This window comes from Microtus pennsylvanicus, chromosome 13, assembly GCF_037038515.1.
Source record: "Microtus pennsylvanicus isolate mMicPen1 chromosome 13, mMicPen1.hap1, whole genome shotgun sequence".
NCBI classification, from domain to species: domain Eukaryota; kingdom Metazoa; phylum Chordata; class Mammalia; order Rodentia; family Cricetidae; genus Microtus; species Microtus pennsylvanicus.
Genome location: NC_134591.1, coordinates 52,624,711 through 52,643,411, shown reverse-complemented (window position 1 = coordinate 52,643,411; position 18,701 = coordinate 52,624,711). Strand labels below are relative to the sequence as shown.

Here is an 18,701-nt window from a genome sequence, read left to right as displayed (position 1 = left end):
TGTGTTTGATTACGTAAGAGCTGAGGGATGAACAAATGCCTCAGAGAGAGTGACAGTTAATTTGGTCTCCCGTGACCACGCCACGTTATACGGGCAGATGTGGACTGCTGTTTTCTGAAGAGAGCAGCCATTACCAGCGGGGCGACAGGCATGTATCACAGCACCTGGCACATTCAGAGCTCCTCGGATGACGCACAATCAGCCCTGGGGTTTGGAACTGTTGGAAGGCCAGGTGGGACAAGTCTTCAGACCCTTGCCTGAGGTTCCAGCCACTCTTTCTTGAACCCTCCCCCAAACTCTGCCCCAGCTACACAGTCTTGAGAAGACTCTGGAGTTTCTAGAATGTGAAAGGTTAATAAATGAAGTAGGGACTCCATTTGTGAAGCTGCGGGTAGCTCATCACCCATGCTGTGGGGAGACTCCTCAGTGGTGTGGCTGTTTAGGGGGACACCTATGTACCTGGAAGTAAGGCTATTAAATTCACTGGTTCTCAAAGCTAGGCCTGAAGGGCACCCTTGTTCTTTCGTTGGTTCCCTATCTGGGGAGCATAAATGTTTGTTCATGTCTCCCCAGGAAAAGTTCACGTAACAACAGAACAAAAGCAGACCAGGAGAAAAAAGGATCGTAAATACATACGTGTTAGATTGAAACAGTTACTGGGAGGAGCTTTCTAGGGAGCACTGAGTTGTCAGCCTGGCTGGACCATAGGGCGGTTAGCACACTGTGTGGGCTCTAAGAATCAGAATTTGGTTAAAAATTTTGGACTGTATCATGCCACAGTGTGGGGGTATTAAACCGTATGATAATATGGTAGATGTTGCTTTAGTGAAATCACTTTGAGTGGGTGGAACAAGGTGACCAAATGGACCTGTCCTCTCCAAAGCCATTCATTCTCTAAACAAGAGAGGCAGAAGTTAAAATCAGCCCTGGCTTAAATGTTGACCCACCAGTCACCAGTAGGCAGCACTGTGCCTACTCGGCCAGGCCTGGGGTTTCCTCCGGAGAATGGCGGCCTGGGGAATGGGAATCAGGAATAGTGGGGAGGGAATCTGTGTGAAGTGTATCCCAGAGATGGAGAGGGGAAAGGGGGTGTGGTAGCCAAAGGCTTGGTTTCTGGAGGATAGGGGCGTGGGGAGTATTGGTGAAAAGACCATCACGAAGAACCTTGAATTTTCACGCTAAGAAAGACGGAAATAAGATGTGCCCACTGCTACAACGGAATCAACTCTGATATGGGGCTAATCAACTACTTTCTGATTGAAACTGAGGCCTGTTCTACAGGAAGAGAACTCATGTCTGGTTCTGTAACCCCTTTCAAGGCCCATGACTGGAAATGTCACAGGCTCTCTGGGAAGCTACAGCTGTTTTGTTAAATAGATATGGCATGGCCATCAATTTGCCTTGTGGTAATTAATTTATCCCATGGATTACTGCCGCCGCTAGTTTCTGTCAGGGAAGCGTCATGCAGCAGGCAGAAGTCACTGCAGACTCTTCAAGTCTTAAAGTAAACACTGCTTAAAGTTGTCCCGCCATAAGTGGGACATCCATATTGCTCCATTCGAAGCTCAGCGTCACCGAGGAAGAGAGGGTAGAAAGGACAAGGGAACAGAAAGATGTGGAGAGTTCTGGGAGTCTGATTTCTGGACCGGATATTGACTGTTGCTCTGGAACTCACAGCAGCTGTGATTGATGACGTGCATAAGACTGGGCCATTAACATCCTCAGGGAGGGAGGAGGGACTCCGCCCATCTCTGAGGACTTAGAGGCATTTAATGGTTGATGAGGGATGGATTGGTATTTTCTTTAAGGTGTAGTCACTGGCAAGGTGCCCGTGCTCCCGTAAACAAGCTCTCTCTCACGGATGCTCCTGCAAGCAACCCTAGTAAAAAGTCACGGGTAGGGAGAAGGAGAAAGGGACGGGGAGGAGGAGGAAAGACCAGCAGGATGGTTCCGCAGGGAGAAGTGCTTGTCACTCAAGCCGGAGTTCACACACACACACTCACACACACACACACAGGCACGCACGCACGCACGCACGCACAGAGGCACGCACACGTGCGTTCCTATCACCACTGCTGCCAATAATTCAATAAAATTCTTAAGATTAAAAAAATGAAATTAGAGAGGGTCTAGTTGGGTAGAGGCAAGAGCTCGGCAAGAGAGATATATAGATAACAGTGTAATGAAGGTGAATATGATCAAATATATTACATGCATAAAATACCATACTGCACCCCATTATGTGTAATAATGCAATAAAAAGAAAGATGGGCATTACACTAAGGGAAAGGGGGGGACCCAGGAAAAGTTTATAAAAAGACACAACTAAATTTTAGAAGCATCACTACCATGAGGAGAACAGAGACCGAAAGGAGAGAGGAGTGAGGGGGCTGTTGCCTGATTGGGGAGAGGAGAAGCGGGGCCCGTACTGCCAGCAGTTGAATTGCCTGGGGCCTGGAGAGACAATCAGAATAGGAGGAGGGGCCATGAATAAGCACTTTTGTCAAAAGACAATAGACATTCTATCCCTATTAATGAATGTAATTTCTGAATCTGCTCTCCTGCTTAAAACTGCGTTAGAGAAATTCGGTTTGGGAAGCCGAGACTAAGTTCTTGTGCTCTCATCTGAAGTCTTGACCAGGATCTCTGTTGGAAACTGAGGTCTAGGAATGGTTTAGCTTTGGCCCTCCTTGCGCTGGCGGAAGGACCAAGGACCGTCCACCTCTGCAGTGGGCCGACAGCACTATAAGGAAAATAGAGGCTGCCGCAGAGTTCGGTTTCCAGGGAGACTGAGGCAGGATTGCAGATAAAGCGCGAAATTGTCTAGGCGCTGGTGAGAAGAGAAAGGCTCCAGGGAGCAATCCTGTCGGCTTCCTGTGTCAGAAACCGAAGGTTTCACCTGATGCGAGACAGGTGTGTTCCTCCCTGGCTCGGAGCCCGCCTCCTCCGCTCTGATTGGTGAATACGTCACCTAACCCCGCCTCCCCTGCCCACCTTGAGCCGACTGCGTCCTTGCTGCGTGACCGGGAGGACGGAGTCCCCTCAGCCACTTCTCTGCGCCTGCGCATCGCAGCGGTCTGCGACAGGGTAGACTATAGGGTGGGGAAGTCTGCTGAGTGTTTTTTTTTCAGTCCTGGACCCTGAACCGGGTGATGTCCGTTTTTCCCCGAACCTGGAGGTCTTCGGGCCTTAGGCCACCCACCTTGCCACGACTGACCTCTGATGAAGCTCTCCCCACACGTCCCTACTCTGTCTTGGCAGAGGTGGGTTCCCGGGCCTTGTAGTTGGCAAAAGGCTTGCTAACCGGTCATACTTCCTCACCTGACCTCAGCAGCTCAGGCTCGGCCCTCCTCAGCTTTGTTCCTCAATTGGGAAGGGGCTGGAGAAAGACGTTACATTTTCTCCATAGTTTCCTCAACGCCCTTGTCATTCAGGCTGAGATTCTATTGCTGTCTGCATAGTCAGGAAGGAAAATTCCCTCTAGGTTTTCTAACCTTTAGAGACAGGATACTCTTATTTCCTGAGTGCCTAGCCAGCAGTGGATTGGATGATGCTGAAAAGCCAGATAAAACCATTCAGGTGGGAGGTTACACTGCCACAGGAAAGTCCCTTCAAGGGCCTCTGAATTCAAGTGGGGGCGGGTCTCTGGGAAGGACCTGTCTGTTCAGTGCTACTCTGGACACCCCCTCAGGTGGGCTCTGGTTTCTGTAAATAAGAAAGCTGCCTTGGATACAAAGCACCATAACAACTCACTAGGGCAGTATAAATAGCTTATTTTGTTTGGGGGAAAGGAACAGGCTACAGGGAAGTAAAATAAGCTTGTTAAAGTGTGGGCTGTGAGATTGCATCCATTTGAAAGTTCTTGAAGCCTGCCAGAGGACACCTATCTTCACTTAAGGATGATTCTCAAGCCTGCGTATCAGGGCTAGCAGTTCTCAGTCTGAAAAGCACATGGTGAAAATGCTGACTGCCAGGACAAAGAACTTGGGTTTTCCTCTGGGTAAGAGGTCACACAGATTTTTAAGCAATCAAGGGCAGATGAACAGGTGTTTAGAACTGACAGGATCCTGAGCCGAGAAGTCCAAAGCCACCACACGGTTACAACCATGCTTTGCTTCTCTCTCACTTTCATCCAAACCTGCCTGGTCCCAACCCACAAGCATTCTGAAACCACATCTCTAAAAACCAGCCATTTATATCTGCTTAGGTAAAGTTACAGGAGTATGGTGGTGTATTTACAAGTGGGTTTGTCCAGATAGACTATAACTTAGTGTCTGTATTTAATATTGACAACCAAAAAATATATAAATATCTTCCATCTATACACAGCAGGGCAGGAGTGTCCATGTCTTCAGCAGTGAGTTCTCAGCCTCCGAGGCCCTTCTCGTGGTGATGTCTGGCCCTCAGTGCACAAGAGACTAGAACCTGGCTAGCCCTTCCCCTCTCCTCCCTGCACTCCAGTGCTTCCAACTGGTCTCAGGCAAGGAAAGATTAATTGAGTGTTTGGGAAGGAAGAGTTAGGAATGGGCGAATCCTAAAATGGAGCCCGACCCCTATAATGGGGAGATCCGGGCCTGCGGAAGGGGGTGGCAGCTACCACCTCCTGGGGTAAAGCCTCATAGTTCATAGTTCGATTAGTGTGTCCTTGGTCATAGGTCCAGCCCTACAGCTTGACGAAGAAGGCATTGTGTCTGGACAGGGCTTGGTCCCCACCCTCAGGCACTGAGCCATTCAAGGTGAAGACAAGGGTGTGAAGATAGGAGAGTGGCTGATAAAAAAAAAAGTAACAAAAATCAGTAATAAAAAAAATTATAAAACCTGTTGCTTATCTGAACAGATTTGAGCAACAGTCTTGCTTTCATTAAAATTCTGCAGCCATCCTGAATATTCTTCTGGACATCATTGCTGGCTGATGAAAGACGCCCAAGCCCGGCTCGCCTGAGATCTGTCAGTTTGGAAGAGGTCTCATCTAGCTGCCTGTGCTCCAGAGAGATCCGTGGGGCTGCTGGGAGCAGGCCGGGCTGGGTGTGGGGCTCCTCACACTTGGGAGTCAGCCCCCAGAGGGTGGAACAGCTCTTCAGGTGTCTTGTCGCTTTGGCTTGCGCCCCCCTGCCGGAAGCCGGAAGCAATCTCATCGAAGGTCCGGCCTTTGGTCTCAGGAACTTTGAAGTAGGTGAAGATGAAGAACAGCACCAGGAGCACCGTGAAGATGATGAAGACATAGGGGCCACACAGTTGCTGGAAAACAGACACGCCATCACCCTCTGTCCTAGCTAAAAGACTGCCTCTGAGACTGATCTGGAGAAGGGAATTGCTATTAGCCCCCCAGGGGTGCTATCAAAACTAAATGAGCCTGATCACACCTGACAGACTCCAGAAATGGTATGAAAACTAAGGGAAGGGCCTGGTCTGGGCAGGGTTTGGCCAGGTGATGTGGGCTCCCGACCGCTTGCCAGCATGCCTCTTGAATAACAAGGGTGAGCACTTCAGATAGCATGCAGTTGAGGAAAGGTAGACAAAGACGATGTTCTCACCTCCACATACTGGAAGCACATGCCCACGATGAAATTTGAGGTCCAGTTAGAGAAGCCAGCCACAGCAATAGCAGCAGGACGGGGCCCCTGGCTAAACAGCTCAGCCACAATGAACCATGGGATGGGACCAGGGCCTACTTCAAAGAAGGCTACAAAGCCGAAGATGGCCACGATGCTCAGATAGGACATCCAGGGCAGCCGTTCCTGTGGAGAGAGATGGGGTGAGAGGTTAGACCAGGATATGACGACTTCTTAGAAGGAAGAGAAGCTGCAGAAATCTCCAGTCTGGGCTGAAAGGTCCCCCAGATTGTTGCACAACCCAATGTGGTGGTCTGAATGAGAATGGTCTCCAGTTGGCATAGCTGTTTGGGAAGGATAGGGCGTGGCCTTGTTGGAGGAGGTGTGTCACTGGGAGTGGGCTTTCAGGTTTCGAAACTGAAGCTATTCTCTCTGCTTCATGTTTGAAGGGTAAGGACGTAAGTAAGTTCTCAGTAACTGCTGCAGTACCATGCCCGCCTGCCTGCTAAACATGTTTTCTGCCATGATGGTCATGGACTCTAGCCTTCTAAATTCATGAGCCCCCAAATGCAATGCCTTCTTCTTTAAGTTTCCTTGCATGGTGTCTCATTACAGCAATGAGGAAGCAACTGAGACACCCGGTAGCCTATGCCAGGTCTCAGTCTCAAGGGTCTACTTTGTGCCTATCCTTTAGCACTCTTGGACCATGCCTTGAACTTTTCCTCACTTGGGTTGGACAAAGGAGTGTGTGTGTGTGTGTGTGTGTGTATGCATGCCTGCATGGTACAGGTTGTCATAGTGATTAGCGACAGGCTAGGGACCTGCCGACCTAAGGTCAATTCTTAGCTTCATTCCTTATCCAACATGGGGCCTTAGTTTGAGTAAAATGGCTGAACATCTCCAATCTGAAAAACCAGGAGTGCAAAATGCTTCCAAATCTGAAGCTTTTTGAATGCTGGTAACATGACATCAGAAGTGGAAAATTCCACACCTGACCATGTCAGTCATAATAAAAAAAAACAAAAACAAGCCATTAAAATTTACCATCAGCATATGGATGGTACATATGAAACATAAATGAATTTTATGTTTAGGCCTCAGTTCTAGTCTGAAAGTAACCTGTTGTGCATATGTAGATAGATATTCACATATCTGAAACCCAGGCATATCTGGTCTGAGCACTTCAGGAAAGGGATGCTCAAGCTACATCTAACTGAAGAATGGAGACAGGTGTGTTTGGGTACCTCTGTGCCACAGAGGGGACATTATATTGCTGAGGGTTGTGGTGGAGATGAATTAAGGCTATAGGTAAAGGCTCTGCAAGACAGTTTTTTTTTTTTTTGGTTTTTCGAGACAGGGTTTCTCTGTGGTTTTGGAGCCTGTCCTGGAACTAGCCCTTGTAGACCAGGCTGGTCTCGAACTCACAGAGATCCGCCTGCCTCTGCCTCCCGAGTGCTGGGATTAGAGGCGTGCGCCACCACCGCCCGGCTTGCAAGACAGTTTCATACGGAGATGAGAGCTTGGGCTCTCCAGCCAGACGTGCTGGGTCAGGAAATCCCCAATCGGGGAAGAGAAAGCTCAAGATGGGAGGTGACGACCTGAGAAGCACAAGGTCAGACCCCGGTCCAGAGGCATGTCCACATTGGGCAGCCTAGGTTGGGTTTAACATGGGCATTTGGGGATCTAAATCAGGGTGGAATCTACAGCTATGGGTGCCTGGGCCTGTCTAAATCCAGGTCCCCACCCTACCTCGCCCTGGTCCTTCCAGGGCAGGGCCACTCACCAGCAGGGCCAGCGCGATGGTCATGAGCACAGCACAGCCTGCCATGCCAGCCAGGCCAATGAGGTGCAGAGTCCGCCGTCCAGCTCGCTCTACCACGAACAGCTGTGGACAAGGAAAGAGTCATATTCCCTCTGCCTGGTCTGGTGCCTCTTAGAGCCTACCCGTGCAGAGGCTCACCTCAATAGCCAGATACAAGGACCTGCACACACTCGTGGGGAAAACAACACCTTTCCCCACCAGGCTGAAGCTTAGAGGCCTCATAGGGAATTAGGGCAGAATTCTGAGTCTAACAGTAACAGGGTGAGAGGTGGCCCTGGGGATCAGACAGCAAGAGCATCCTGGCTGTGACCTTGGGAGGTATTCTCACCTCCCTGGAGGCCTGTGTCAGCTGTACAGTGTGAGCAATGAGCTTTACAAGTTTATTGACAAGCCTGGCTTCCAGTATAGGCTGTCATTCTGTCACGAGGCCCTGAGCTGAACCCTGGCTGCTGACCAAAAGCAAGCAAAGACTCACCGACACCACAGTGAAGGCTGTGTTGACGATACCAGAGCCGATGGTGGCATACACAGGCTGCTGCACACCCGCCTTCTCGAAGATGCTCGTCGAGTAATAGAACACCTGCCAGAAAGGGAGACAGTTGGTGATCTGCCACGCCACGGCTTTCTCCTGCCTCTGCGCTAGTCACTAGTGGGTGGTGGGGGGATGAACACTTCTCAGGCAGGAGGATACCGCCACAGATTTTGGTTCCATAGGTTTACTACTTTGGCAAAATTTGCTTATGGTTGTGTTTGGGATTCTCTCACGGTGCACACTTGAGCCTGGACTTGGCCGGGGTTACAGGAAGGGGTAGGTGGGATACTCACAGCATTGATACCCGACAGCTGCTGGGACAGCTGCAGCACCACAGCAATGAGGAGAGGCTGGCGGTAGGCGGCCGAGCGGAACAGCTCCAGGATGGTGACCTTCTTCTCCCTCATCATCTGCCGACCCTCTTCTTTCATCTCCTGCAGGTCTCGGGTCACATCGGCTGTCCCGCGAAGCTTCTTCAGCACTGGTGGGACCGGAGGGAAGGTGGGGTGGCTCAGAGTGGGAAAAAGGCCTGAGCTCAGGGGGGCAGGGAGGAGGGCAGGGCCCAGCCCGTACCACTCTTGGCCCGGTTCTCCTCGTTTCGATTGATGAGCAGGAAGCGGGGGCTCTCAGGGCAGAAGGGCAACAGGATACACTGTAGCAGGGCTGGGACGAAGATGATACTCAGCAGCAGAGGCCACAAGTTTGCATTGCCCATAATGGAGTCCAGGCCGAAAATCTGGACAAAGAAACCAGGGACTGTGAGTGCCCCTGCCCTGCCCCTACTCAAGTACCCATCCCACTCAGCCAGTGGCCTTCCCAGCCCACCAGCTGCTAGGAGACGGCAAGACCTTGCCGAACCTGTTGCTCATCTGTAAAACCAGCTCAAATTACAAGGACAAGGGACAAGGCCACATATTAACGTGTCTAGCACAGCTTGTGGGGATCGTTACTCAGCTACAGGAGGATTAAAGAACGGGGAACCTCAGGGAGAGAAGGTACGGTGTGCAGGGAGGCTTACAGGCCCACGCTGAAGTGGGCCCCTGCGATGAAGGGAGATGAGAAGGCCAAGGGCTCTTGCTCTTAGACTGGTGTGGGTAGGGGTTATGTGTGCTCTGGAACCTGCCTACTGTGAGGGTGTCCTAGGGTTGGGGAGAGAAGTTCTCTGCTGGACTGTGACCAGAGGGCCAGAGCTGTGGGCAGAGGCAGTACAGGGTGGGTAGAACTGGCTTACCTGGGCAATGAGGATGCCAACGACGATGCCCAGCTGGTGCAGCGTGCCTAGAGCTCCGCGGAGAGCTGTAGGTGACACCTCTCCCACATACATGGGCACAAAGCCAGTGGTCAGGCCACAGTACACTCCAATGATAAAGCGGCCCAGGATCAGCATCTCAAAAGACTTGCCCAGTTTGGAGAAGCCCATGAGCACGGCAGACACAAAGGCCAACAGGTTCATCATCAGCATGGAGTTCCGCCTGCGGAGCAGGTCACAGTGGGTCAGCCAGCTCCCAGGACCCCCAGGCTCCTCAGGGATGAGGCCAGTCAGGGTATCTCTGCCTCTGTCATACCCCCCCCCCCAACTCCATGGGCTCCCTAAGGCAGGGCTGGGGCCTTTCCTGCTTACCTGCCAAAGCGATTAACAAAGAGGCCCACAGAGAAGGAGCCAATCATGCCGCCGACGGAGAAGATGGCCACCGAGAGGGACCAGAGTGTGGTGAGCGTGGTGGGCAAGATGGATTCTCCATAGCGGTGGACCCATGTCTGGTTGTAGAACTCCTCAATAACCTGCAGGGAGAAGATCCCGGGTAGGCGGCCCCTCCAGACAGAGTGGCCACTCCGCAAAGACACTGTGCTTTCTTCACCTGCTTCTTTCCTTTATGTAGGACCAGTTTCCCTGGGTGAGAAGAGGACTGGGCTCTCCCATCCCAAGGTGCTTAAGACTTGCTGGGGAAGATGGCAAGGATGACAGAGCCAGTTTGGGCACTGGACTCAAGTAGCTCCCTGTCCGCTGCAGGCCACTAGGTCACAGCTGTGGGCCCTGGGCCCTCTCCCAACCCCGTTGGGGAGGAAGCACAGCTGGACAGACAGGTTCTGCCATTCTGAGGGCCTGTGGGAAGTGCGCGCTGACGCTGCATTTTGAGCCTGGAGGACTAAAGGACACGCTCTAAGGCACACTGTCACTTTCTGTCTCCTAGGCCAGCTCCCCTGTGGCTGGCTGGAAATGCCACCTTGAAGGAACCATGGCCTCCTTCCTTTGCTAAGTGCTCAGCTGAGAGATTCGGGGAAAGGCCCTGGGCAAGGAAGTGGTTCCAGGAACTGGAGACATCTGTCCTGGTATGAGCCTGCTCATTAGCCCTGCCCCCACACCAGGGAGGGCCTAACCTGGTGCCAAGGATGTGGCCATAGGCAGGTGGCGCTGGATCTCAGACACTCACCACACTGTCAGGCCATACTGACAACGCCCAGTGCCAGACTTAGCTAGACCCACCCAGCACACATGTAGCCATGGCCAGGCCCAAGTATATACGGATAAACAACTTTCTGTGTACTTGCCCTGACATGACACATACTATACTTTGATTTCACCTCACTTTCTTTCTCTTTGAAACAGGGTCTCAGGAGCTCACAGTAACCCTCCTGCCTCAGCCTCTTGAATGCTAGGATCATAGATGTGAGCGACCGTGCCTGGATCATATTGTACTCACAAGGCTCTTGGTTTTGGCCAGTCACAACCCCTCCTCTATCCTTATCACTTGCACCTCTTACACAATCCCACACTGACACAAGCCACTCCCTCCCTAGGTGCACACAGCAGCACATACCCTCTCCGTAGCCACCCCTTCGAGTCCTTCTGATTTTAATACTGAAGTATGGCAGAGAGGAAGGGATGGATTGCTGCAGTTGCCAAAGGAAAAGGGTGTGGAGCAGCCCCTCGGGTGCCCACTGGGCCTGGGCTGGCTCTGCTGTCACTGTATGGCTGTCAAGTCCAGAACCTGACAGAGACAGGCTCCAGGGGTTAGGACAGACTGACTGGAAAAAGGCCGTCTAAGCACATACTTGTCTGCTGTATAAAGAGAAGCGAGACAGTGCAGGGGTCAGAACCTAGTTCTGAATGGAAACACAATCAAGTTCTGATCCCAGGCCTATCCCTTTGCTCCAGGTTGACTGTGGGCAAGTTCCAGCAGCTCTGAGCTCTGACCGCCTCTTCTCCGACACCGACTTCAGCACTGCAGTCACGTCTCACTTAGTGGGGGCACAGTCTAAGAAATGTGTGATTAGGCGATTCCATTATGCGAACATCAGAGTGCATTTAGAATAAACCTAAGTGGTGTGGGTCATTCAGGGTCTCTTGGTGCAATTAAGAGATTGCAAACATGAGATCTGCCAGGATGCTGCTGCGCGATCAGGCTGCTTCAGGTCAGGCTGTTCTATGTGTAGAAGGAACTCACTGTAAAGCTATAATTAAAAAATACTAGATAAAGCTATTAAGCTACCTCTATTGCCATTTTATAATTTTTTAAAAATTTTACTTTAAATTATATGTGTGAATCTCTATGTGGGTATGTATACACGAATACAGGTGCTTATGTGGGCGTCAGATTCCCGGGAACTGGCGATACAGGATATTGTCAGTCGCCTGCTTTGGGTGCTGGGAACTAAACCCGGGTTTTCTGTACCCCTGAGGCATCTCTCCAGCCCCTGTCGTCACTTTGTATATGACTGTGTGTGCTAAACACTTTATTTCTGCTATAGGGAAGACTGGGCGTATGAGGCAAGGGCTCTCCCACTGAGCTATAGATAACCACAGCTCTGTGCTCAGCTTTTACGACTGGTAGCACAGTGGGTACGCTTACAGACGGAAGAGCAATGCCAGGATGCCAGTGTTTCTAGCTCTCAGGAATGTTTTCTACATGACTTTGTTTTGTGCTGCGGGGATATAAACTCAGGTCAAGTGCCCTCCAGCTGAACAACTCTGCAGCTGTTATGGTATTACAGGACGGAGACTCTGAACACCTGCAGACTGTCATAGAAAGATCTTTATGGCACATGACTGCCTCCATTACAGTGCCAGGGGAAATTCAGGACACCAACTTCTGGTACCAAGGGCACACTGTCCTGACCCCAGTTCAGTGAAAGCCACTGACTAAGTCTGAGTACACTTTCCTGCCACAATTTAACATCAAGAGCCACGCCCCGTGAATCCAGCCTCCATCCTACCTCCCCTCCCTGTTGTTGTTACTCCTGCCTTTGAGATCTAGCCCAGAGATTTCTGGACTCTCAGGAGTTGGTCCTCCTGGAGGTCAGGGGCCAGAGCCAGTGGTCGGGGTACCTTGAGTCAAAGGGACCTTAGGCTCTCTTCCTAGAAACCCTTGACCTTACAGGGCAAGGGCAGAGACCAGGCTGACTGCAGCCAACAAAACAAAGTACTTGTGTTCTTCAAGGGATGCCACATCCCAGAGAACTGCAGGAATGGCAAGGCCCTGTTTATCAGGCTCTGCCGAGAACAGGCCGTTCTGAATAAGGGAGCCGTATAGATAAACGGCAAGTTCTTCTTCAGGACCCAACTGGGAACTGGGTCTCTGTCCCTTTGTCACTCAGGGTGACCAAGCAGACCCACAAGAAGAATTTAAAGTTATTGAAGTCCTTGCAGGCAAAACACTCACAAACATTTAAAAGAAACAAACAAAAGTTTCTGAGGCAAGGTCTTTCTATGTAGCCCTGGTTGTCCTGGAATTCTCTATGTAGACACCAGACTGTCGTTGAACTCAGAGATCTGCCTGTTTCTGCCTCCTGAGTACTGGGATTAAATGCATTTGACACCACAACTGAGTAAAATACAATTTTTGAAGTCAGCTAATGAAGCTTATCTGAACTGAGTGCAGACAGTGGATTTGTGCTGAGACTAAGTCAGTTAAGCTGCCTAGACAAACTTAAGGATGGGCACTGAGCTTCTCTTCTCTTCCCACAGCTCAGGTCTTTAGCTCTCCTCACAGGGCAAGGAGAGGCAGCTCTGAGTGATGAGGTGCTCTGAGCTCTTCCACATGCAGTAAAGTCGCTGCCTGGCCTGGACTGTCAAGCATGAGCCAAAGCTCACGCTCTCCCAGCTCTCGCTGCTAAGTCCCTCTGCTGAGCATGAAGAAGTGTGGGCAGCTGGCTTCCTATACTTCAGCACCACTGGCTCCACCCCCAGGGCCAGCAGAGTCCGAGGGCTTCCACTCAGAATCAGGAGTATTATGTCACGAGCTTTTCAGCCCTCTGCTGTTAGAGACTCTCCTTTTGCAGGGTCCACATGGGGCTCCAAGCTGATATTGGCTCAGGAAAGAGTGGCCCTAGAGAATCCTAATTCAATACGGGGGTGGGAGGGTAATTCTAGGGTCACCTTTTCCACCCAGCTACTGCCCTCAGCATCCTCCTGGGGGACGGAAGGTGTCCCCTAGGGAGAGAGTACCTGCTCACTTCACCCCTCACAGGATCCCATGGAGCAGTTTCTTCCGCCCCGGCTTATCACCGAGGTGGGGAGCAGCAGCTGCCTGTCCTGAAGGCTCCTGCCCCCTGAGTCAATCACAAGCCCAGGAGTTATCCCTGATGCTGCCACTGCCCCACCCCAGCATCCCAGGTCTGTTGAATGTTGTGCAACAGCTGCCCGAGCTCTAGCCTGGGTTCTCTTCCTGTCTTTCACCCCCAAAGCCACGCCTTCACAGGGATAACAACTAAGCACAGCTCTCCACTCCACCCTTGCGTTGGGAAAATTTGGAGTAAATTGTCCTAGAATAGGCACAGGCAACAGCTTAGGTTAAGTAGGCCTATGCAGAAGGACCCAAAGTCACATATGGTTCTCACTTGCTTTCCATATAATCCCTTTAATATGTAAAGCCAGGGGGTTAGAGAGAAGACCCAGGTTCTGTTCTCAGCACCCAAAAGGCAGCTCACAGCCATCTGCAATGCCAGTTCTAAGAGATCTGCTCTTTTCTAACCCCCATGAGCATGTGGTACATAGATATACAATTAAAGACAAATAAAAATGAAATATGAAACCATTTCTTCATGGGTTCATGTTGAGATAGGGAGGGTCCTGGTCAGTTGAAAGAACAGTCATGGAACTGGCCTGTCACGAGAGTTGAGGTCCTAGTGATGCTCTTGGTTCGTGCAGAAGGTACCCAGGCTCGTATGGGAAGCACATTGGCTCTGTGTAGCTGAGGTCCTTGGGCTTGGACAGTTTGCAAGAAAAAGCTATTCCTCACCAGGCAGCTCTCCTGGGGTCAGGAGAGGGAGCTGCACATGCCCAAGGGCATCTAGAGAATCTCAAGGTCACACTCTCCCAGGCCCTGGCAACTGTGGGTGAGTATGCCTGCTCTCTACAGAGGAAGTGCTCACTTCCTCTCTGTGGTGGTGGGGTGGTGTCTTGTAAAGGGACGTGAGGCAGAACACGTAGCCTACACACAGAATAAACCTCTGCTGACGTCACTGTTGCTCTCCCCGCCACCTTTCAGAGAAGCAGGAGGACCCTGGAGGGTGACTACATTGCAGAATGCTTACTTAGCATACACTGGGCTCTAAGGTTCAAGCCTTAGAAAAAGCAAAAACAAGCAAATCCAACAAAAATGAGACCCCAAAAAGACTCAAACAAATACATAAACCACAGAGGAGCAGGTGAGGCAGGGTTCCCAGATTACATTGCTAGGCACAGGTGACTACGATATGAACTACACAGGGAAAGACGAACCCGAAGAAACTCAAGGGTCCGACTCAGAAACCCTAGAGGGCTGAAGCCCCAAGTTCCTAAATTCTGAGCAAGAGGCTCCCCATCTTAAGAGTGGGAGTTCCCTGGTATGGGGAGCTTGCTAAAAAGTAAGTCAGAAGCCACACACAGACTGGCTTTTTTCAACCCTTTCAAAGTCTGAGACCCATTTTGGCTCACAGGCTACATACAATGGTGTGCTAGCTAGCTTGGCCATCCTGCTGACCTGACCCAAGATTCTAGACTGCTGCAGGTCTATTTGGGAATCTCTGGCTGCTCTCAATACCCACCCTTTGGATATTAGAAAGTACCCACGAAGGGTATATGGCCCAGCCTTCCCATTCCTCTTACAAGGAAAAAGGGGCCAGGTTGTCCAGCTCAGTCCCCTGGCCTGGACTTCACCCCTACGCCCAGCCTCTCTTCTTTCCCAGAATGCTGGCCCCCGCATCTCTTCTCCCCTCCCAGGGCTTGTCTCCGTAACAATGCAGCTACACCCGAGGGTCAGTCGTGAACCTGGGGCCAGATGTTCCAGGTGGGTCTGGACAGTCCCACCCACTGTATCCCCAGGGGCCCCTCTCTGAAACCAGGGAGGAAGAGGCTGGGGCTAAAGCTAGAAGCAGAGTCAGACCACCCAGGCTGCTTGAGAAGATCCAGAGCTGGCCTTCCTCCTCAGCAAGGACAGGCCTTTGCCCTGGCAAGGGATCCCTTCCCTGCTCCACAGCCTGCAGGAGCTTCCCACGTAGACAGACTTCACCTCACTGTGGCAGTGGCAGCAAGCAGAGCCCTCTCAGGCCTCAGGATGAAGTGTCTCTTCACCAGCACCATGACTCATATCCTTTCTGGGCAGACAGTGACCCCACATCTCAAAATGCTCTTTCCCTTCTATTTGCTCACCTTTCAGGGAATGCAATTCCCCTCTGGGAAGTCCCCCTGGCCACTCCTTCCTTCCATGAAAGCTGTTTTCAAACAAGAGCAATCTGCTCCTTAGAGAACATCTGTCATGTCTACAGTGCCTGCTGGCATCCTACTGAATACAGGACAGTCCATCACAATAAATACTGAAGAACTATCCGGTGCACAGTACCCATGGTGCTGAGGTTGAGAAAATAGGGTTAACTGTCACCTCTGCTCCTCTGAGTCCGTCCACGTCTCCACCACTGTCCTCGGACAGCTGACCAGAAGGTGCCGTGATGGAGAACAAACATGGTCTGATCCATGTGTCACTGGTGCTGGGCATGGGGAACCAAGGGGGCTCGCAATGACGGGGCTGTGGCAGTGTGAGGGCGTGAGGGATTGTGCAACAGTTGTGTGGGAAGTTCTTGGGTTGTCTGTGCACGACTGAACTTGACTCAGCTCTGAGCTCAGAGCATAGTGGGGTAGAAGTGTGACAAGGGTGAGGAAGGGTCCAGAGGCTGAGGCCGAGGCAGGGGATCTGTGTGAGTTCAAGGCCAGCCAGGGAGGGAGGGAGGGGAGAGAGAATGTTTAGATGCCACCCTTTCTCAGGGGTGGTTGAACACATATCGGACCCAGACTCAGTGCTAACAGTGTCCTTGGTGTAACCTCTCCACACCTCTACACTCCTTCCTCAGAAAATGGAGGCTATGGTGCCTACTTGACGAGGTTCTGATGAGAACAGCCCAATGAGTACTTCTAAAGCACTTAGATCACACACAGGAGAGTAAGAAACGGGCAGGGTCTGTGGTGATAGGAGAAAGGCTATAGCTTGTGTCCCTAGAGAGGAGGAGTCAGCTCTACCACGGTGCACTGGGCTGGAGCTGGGAAGCAGGTCTAGCTCAGTTCTTTCACTAGCAAAGCCAGGTCACTTCAGGCAAGGCCTCACTCACTTCCTCTGTAGACCAGGATCCTCCCTTGCCAAACAAGAAGGGCTGAGCTGACATCAGGTCCCTCCCAACAGTCTCTCTGGATTCAATGGGAGCCTATTTCTCGGATGTGCTGGGTCTTGCCCTCTCATCAAACTGGAGAGAGGCACTGTGCAGGTCAGCCTCACCTTTCCACCTCATCTTAAAAGGAACTGGACTGGAGCCCACCCCCACCAATCCCACTGCACCCCAGCTCAGCCCTTGACTCGCCAGTTGCCTTTTCCCAGCCTTGGTTTCCTCATTCACAAAAAGGAAGACAGTCTTGCCTGCCAGGCTTATAAGGTGCAGGGAGAGGAGTTAATTTGAGGGCAAGTGCTGTATAAACATTTAAGATAATATCACGATTAATTACTACTTCCGGGTAGAAGCCTTTCAGGCCTGTTTTATGACGAAGAACAAACTCCTGGCTATGAATGGAGGAATGTCCATCCACTGTGGGCGAAGCTTCGAGAGCATGGCACCCAGCCTCATTCCTCAGAGAAGCACTTGGAACAGACCTGGGAAATTGGAGCGCTGGTGCAGGTGGACAGATTCCACACCAGGGGAGCCTTTTCCCGTGACCAAGTCCTGCCCAAGCCCTGCGCACTTGTCTGGGCATCTGGCCCTCCTTGCTGTGGGCCCATCTTCCCCTCTTCTAGGTATGAGTGCCAAATCCTTCATAAAGCCCTTCTGCTGCTGCCCCTCCCCTAACCTCTCCTCTTCTTTTGAAATCTGTGTTCGACCAGCTGGGGAACATAAATATTTGTATGAAAAACGGCATCTCTGCTGACCATGGACAGACTGTTTTGTTATTAATCCCTCAACAATATGGAAGGAAGTATAGCAAATAAATACCGACATTTGTGTGGTCTCAGATGCAGGTAAACAAGGGGTGTGTGAGTGAGAGGAACAATGTACAGATTTGTGCAGCACTGTGCTGTTCCATCAGGAGGGTCCTGGAGCCTACCCCTTACAGATCCCCACACTCCCCTTTTCCCAAAGGGTCTCCCTATCCCTTTGAGATGGGATGGCTTTAGAAACCAGAATGTGTTCTGTGGTGTCAGCGCCGTATCTCCTTGCTGCAGAGTGCATTCTGGGTAAGTCCTTGCTGAATGCTAGCAGAACTGAATCACCGCATCTTCCTTGGGCAACGGATTCAGTCTTACTCAAGCATGGTGGCCACTGTGTGTGCTACATGCTGGCCAAGTCACACTTGGGTCCTCTCTTCATACACCTATCCTGACGCCATGGCCATCTCCACTCCGGCACTGGCCTTCGACTGTTCCTTACTCGCTAGGAAGCCTCCAAGGCAGACAAACTCCTTCCAGCTGTGCTCACACCTGTACCTTGTTCCTCCTTGCCAAGAGCAGTCTCCTAGACTCCTTCCTGCCCAACAGCTGCCTCCTACAAGCTCCCTGCACTTACCTTCTTCTTTCCCTCTCCTCTACTGATGCCTTACATCGTGTTTATAAAGAAATCTGGAATAAGAACAAAAAATCCCAGCACAAACACCAACCTTAGGTCAAGCCTCCAGTCACTCCGACCTTTTCTCTCTTCTCTACCAAACCTCCTCAAGTCTCTTGAGCCGCCTGCCTCCACTTCTCGAATACCTGCTGGGATTCTAGGTGGGCACCACCATGCCCCACATGCCCACCTGGTTTTAGATGTCAGCTCCTCTCCCTAGGGTCCTCTCTATCTGCAGCTGGGAATGAGTTAAACCCTTGCTCTCCTTACTTCAGAGATCCTCTCCCATTCCCATCTGGATAGCAGTGACCCTCGCTCAATCACTCACCAGTCTTTGTGTTCAAGAAGCCAGATCAAGTGGATGAGCACCTCTGCACGTCACCAGAGGCAGACAATAAACCGATTCCTGCCACCTCACCCTAACTCCTCCCCTGAACCAAAAATACAAAAGCCATTCTTGAACCCCACTCCCTCATGTTCTCATACTGAACTGATTGACTAAATCCTGTCTATCTCTCCTTTCCAGATTAAGAAAAACAAGTGACATTTGTATGACATGTACTCTGACACATGGTGATCAAAGGACCATTTGTTGGAATCTGTCCTCTTCTTCTACCGCATGGGTCCGGGGACCGAACTCAGGTGGTCAGGCCTGGTGGCAGGCACCTTTTACATTGACCCATCTGTCCAGCACCCGGCAGTTGTTCTCACTTCCCTAGTCTGTGAGTGTTTCTAA

At 51.3% G+C, this 18,701-nt stretch overlaps 1 protein-coding gene across 1 annotated transcript in view; it reads right to left on the bottom strand.

Annotated features, from left to right (window-relative positions):
* Nucleotides 1-4,177: 4,177 nt before the first annotated feature.
* Nucleotides 4,178-18,701, bottom strand: part of Slc2a1 (solute carrier family 2 member 1) — a 28,688-nt gene continuing 14,164 nt past the window's right edge. Inside the window, exons 3-10 of the mRNA XM_075944783.1 lie at nucleotides 9,528-9,688; nucleotides 9,138-9,378; nucleotides 8,480-8,642; nucleotides 8,200-8,387; nucleotides 7,850-7,954; nucleotides 7,336-7,437; nucleotides 5,535-5,738; nucleotides 4,178-5,238 (exon numbers count right to left, since the gene is read on the bottom strand). Of these exons, the coding sequence (XP_075800898.1) occupies nucleotides 5,038-5,238; nucleotides 5,535-5,738; nucleotides 7,336-7,437; nucleotides 7,850-7,954; nucleotides 8,200-8,387; nucleotides 8,480-8,642; nucleotides 9,138-9,378; nucleotides 9,528-9,688 (1,365 nt within the window). The 3' untranslated portion in view covers nucleotides 4,178-5,037. The remainder of the gene's footprint in view (nucleotides 5,239-5,534; nucleotides 5,739-7,335; nucleotides 7,438-7,849; nucleotides 7,955-8,199; nucleotides 8,388-8,479; nucleotides 8,643-9,137; nucleotides 9,379-9,527; nucleotides 9,689-18,701) is intronic.